Source organism: Myotis lucifugus, unplaced genomic scaffold (genome assembly GCF_000147115.1).
Source record: "Myotis lucifugus unplaced genomic scaffold, Myoluc2.0 scaffold_574, whole genome shotgun sequence".
Classification (NCBI taxonomy): Eukaryota; Metazoa; Chordata; class Mammalia; order Chiroptera; family Vespertilionidae; genus Myotis; species Myotis lucifugus.
The window spans coordinates 311,350-314,887 of NW_005871622.1; the positions used below are offsets into that span (position 1 = coordinate 311,350).

At 48.4% G+C, this 3,538-nt stretch overlaps 1 protein-coding gene across 1 annotated transcript in view; it reads right to left on the reverse strand.

The window, feature by feature from the left end:
• Window positions 1-3,538, reverse strand: part of LOC106694687 (laminin subunit alpha-3-like) — a 97,406-nt gene that overhangs the window by 69,989 nt on the left and 23,879 nt on the right. Inside the window, 1 exon segment of the mRNA XM_023745727.1 lies at window positions 690-842. Coding sequence (XP_023601495.1) covers window positions 690-842 — 153 coding nt within the window.

The window sequence follows — 3,538 nt, forward strand, 5'->3', positions numbered from 1 at the left end:
CGCGACGGGGACTCGGGGTGAACCCCTCTACATTGCAAGCGACAGATGGAAGCGTCCTCAGTTTCCCACCCTCGAGATCCCATCCGAAGGGGGTTGCACTGGAATACAGCAGACAGAGGAGGGGTGCGGGTGAGGACTCCCCGCTCTCCACAAAATACCACGTGCGGGCGTGCACGTACAGTGCGATTGAAACTTCGTGGCCCATGCGCAGACGTCGGTATTTTGTGGAAGAGCCACACTCAAGGGGCCAAAGAGCCGCATGTGGCTCACGAGGCATGGTTTGCCAAGCCGCAGTTTGCCGACCACTGGTAGGAGAACTGCCACGACTTAAAGCCAAAATCTGCCTAAAATCACAAAAGTTTCATAAGGGAGGAAACATAAAATAGTTTTCAAGATGAGCTAAGGAATAAAATATGCTCTTTAAAAAAATAAACTTCCATTTACTGTGCATTTTTATGATTCTTCTGCCTTTAAAGATCTCTAGCAGGCTGCCCTCATTCCAGAACAAGGGTCAGAGCTTTTGGGGAGGGCGGGGGGCAGAGGGCATCTGGAAGCTCCAATCCCGCCAGAACCCAGTGCGCCTTTTGTCCTCTGCATCGAGCGCTTCCTTTCCCCAAAAGGAACAAAACTGCCCCATAAGCTGCATTGTCTTTCTAACTCAAAGTCCCATCCCAGCTCGTGTGTCTCACCTGCCCCAGATCCAAGGTGACGTTGACCTGGTTGTACCGCGTGCCTGAGGAGAGGGGGGGGCTTTGCCACCAGCGCTCCGACCCGTCGATGGCGTTGGTGACTGGATGGGCTTTCCTAGGGTCCTGGGAGTTGCAGTAGTCGCAGAACTGCCCCTGGAAAAGGACAAAACAACACAAAAATAGCTCATTCTTATGTGCAAGTAACTCTGTCTTGTCAATGTTCTAGAAAGATAGCTAAAACGAAAATGAGATGCCCTCTGGTGAAGTCACCGCGATGCATTCACTCTTACACCACCTCCCTGTGCACCTGTGTCAAGTGTCTCAGGTACAGACTCTGTTTAGCTTCCACCTTCTACAGCCTGTGCTTCCCATCCCGTCTGACACTCAAGAAGAGCCTGTTGTACTTGGGATGCAAAGACCTTTTCCTCCAGCAAATCCTCTCACTGTTTATGCTCTACTTTGTGCAAGTTCTGTGTCTGGCACTGGGCACAGTCTCAGTGGAAGTGTTAAGTACAATCGTCCCCCCTTATCTGTGGGGGACACACTCCAAGACCTCCAGTGGATGCCTGAAACACAGCCTCCTATACGCCCTATGATAAAGTTTAATTTATAAATTAGGCACACTAAGCAGTTGACAACATCCCATATAATAAAAGCCTAATATGCAAATCGACCGAACTATGGAACGACTGGTGGAACGACCAGTTGCTATGACGTGCACTGACCACCTGGGGGCAGACGCTCAATGCAGGAGCTGCCCCCAGCCCACAGGCCCCAGGCCAGCCAAGGTGGGTGCCAGCAGGGGCCCCCTGATTGCCCCGCCGGTTGCCCCACAGATCAGCCCTGATCACCAGCCAGGCCTAGGGACCCTACCCATGCATGAATTTCATGCACCGGGCCTCTAGTTAACTAATAATAAAATAGAGCAATTGTAACAATACACTGTAAGAAAATTGTAAACTTTATTAGGAAAAATCTAAATACATTAAGGAGAAACCAAGATGGCGGCATAGGTAAACACCAGAAATTGCTGCCTCGCACAACCACTTCAAAAATACAACTAAAAGACAAAACAGACATCATCCAGAACCACAGGAAGGCTGGCTGAGTGGAAATTCTACAACTAGAAGGAAAGAGAAAAGCATACTGAGACTCAGAGGAGGTACAGTGTGGAAGTAAAGTGCAGAGGTACGGAGGCGCACGTGGAAAGGGCTGGCAACTGAGGATGCGGTTGTCTTTTTCAATCGGGAGGGAGACACAAGCTCCCGACAGCCCTGACTCCAGTTCCGGGCGAGTCTCTGGGGACCCAGACTCATACAGGAGAAACTGGACTGTCTGGCATCGGGCGGAACTCGAGGGCGGCTTTCTCTCAGAGGTGCTTGCAGCGATTACTGTGGAACAGTGAGACCCGGGGCCTCTTAGGGCATGGCTGAGGATCAGCCATAGCAGTTTGTTCCACCCTGTTGATTCCCTGAGACCCCGCCCCACCCAAGCCGTGAGCAGAGGCTTTTGCACATGAATGCCCTGGCCCTTTGCAATCTAAAATTACCTAACAAACTGCAGCTGGGCCAGACAGACCCAGAACATCCAAAAGAAGGCCCAAGGCCCCACAGCAGCTTGCATTGCTTCACAGCTGGGCCTCATCTGAGCACCTCCAAACCCCAGGCAAGGAAGAGGAATCTGCAGATCTCTCCATAGCTCCTGCTGGGTAGCCTCAGGCAGAGGCTAAATTAGCACCTCCTTAGATCCAAGAGCCAGTGTACCCAGTGGTCAGAGTGGGACCATCCAGATTACAACTCCTCAGATCCATAAGGGACACACTCAGGGGGCAGACTCAGTGAGCACCAAAGCCCCACTGAAGCAAGTCTTGCCCCAGAAGGGTGTCTCCAGCACAGAAGTTCTCCCACCATAACTACAGCTGATTCTCACAGCCAGTTGGCCTGGAGGTCAATTCCTCCCAGTGATACCTACAACAATCAAGGCATAACTACAACAAGACTGTGCACACAGCCCACAAAGGGGTGCACCAAGAGTGTCCACCTCAGGTAATTGGGGAGGCTGAGCCACTGGGCCCTATAGGACACCTAGCACACAAAGCCACTCTATCAACACAGGGAAGCAGCCAAAATGTGGAGACAAAGAAATAGGTCACAAATGACAGAAATGGAGGAAAACAAACTACTGGATATAGAGTTCAAAAGCACGGTTATAAGGTTTTTCAAGAATTTTCTAGAAAACGCCGATAAATTTAGTGAGACCCTCGAGGATATGAAAAAGGACCAACTAGAAATTAAGCATACACTGACTGAAATAAAGAATAATATACAGAGATCCAACAGCAAACTAGAGGATCACAAAAATGAAGTCAAAGATTTGAAATACGAAGAAGCAAAAAACACCCAACCGGAAAAGCAAAAAGGAAAAAGAATCCAAAAATATGAAGATAGTGTAAGGAGCCTCTGGGACAACTTCAAGCGTACCAACATCTGAATTATAGGGGTGCCAGAAGAAGAGAGAGAGCAAGATATTGAAAACCTATTTGAAGAAATAATGACAGAAAACATCACATCGATGTTTCTCTCTCTCTCCCTCCCTCTCTTTCTAAAATCAATAAACATATCCCCGGGTCAGGACTAAAAATATATACATATTTAAGAAATATATCCCAAACTCCTACAAATCAATAAGAGAAGTATAAACAGTTCAACAGAAAAATGAGCAAAAGTAGGAATAGGCATTTTACAGAAGAGGAAATACATGTCAATAAACATCTGAAGAGAGATTAGCCAGGTAACTTGTATGCACATATGCACAGCCATGGACACAGACAATAGTGTGGTGAAGGCCTG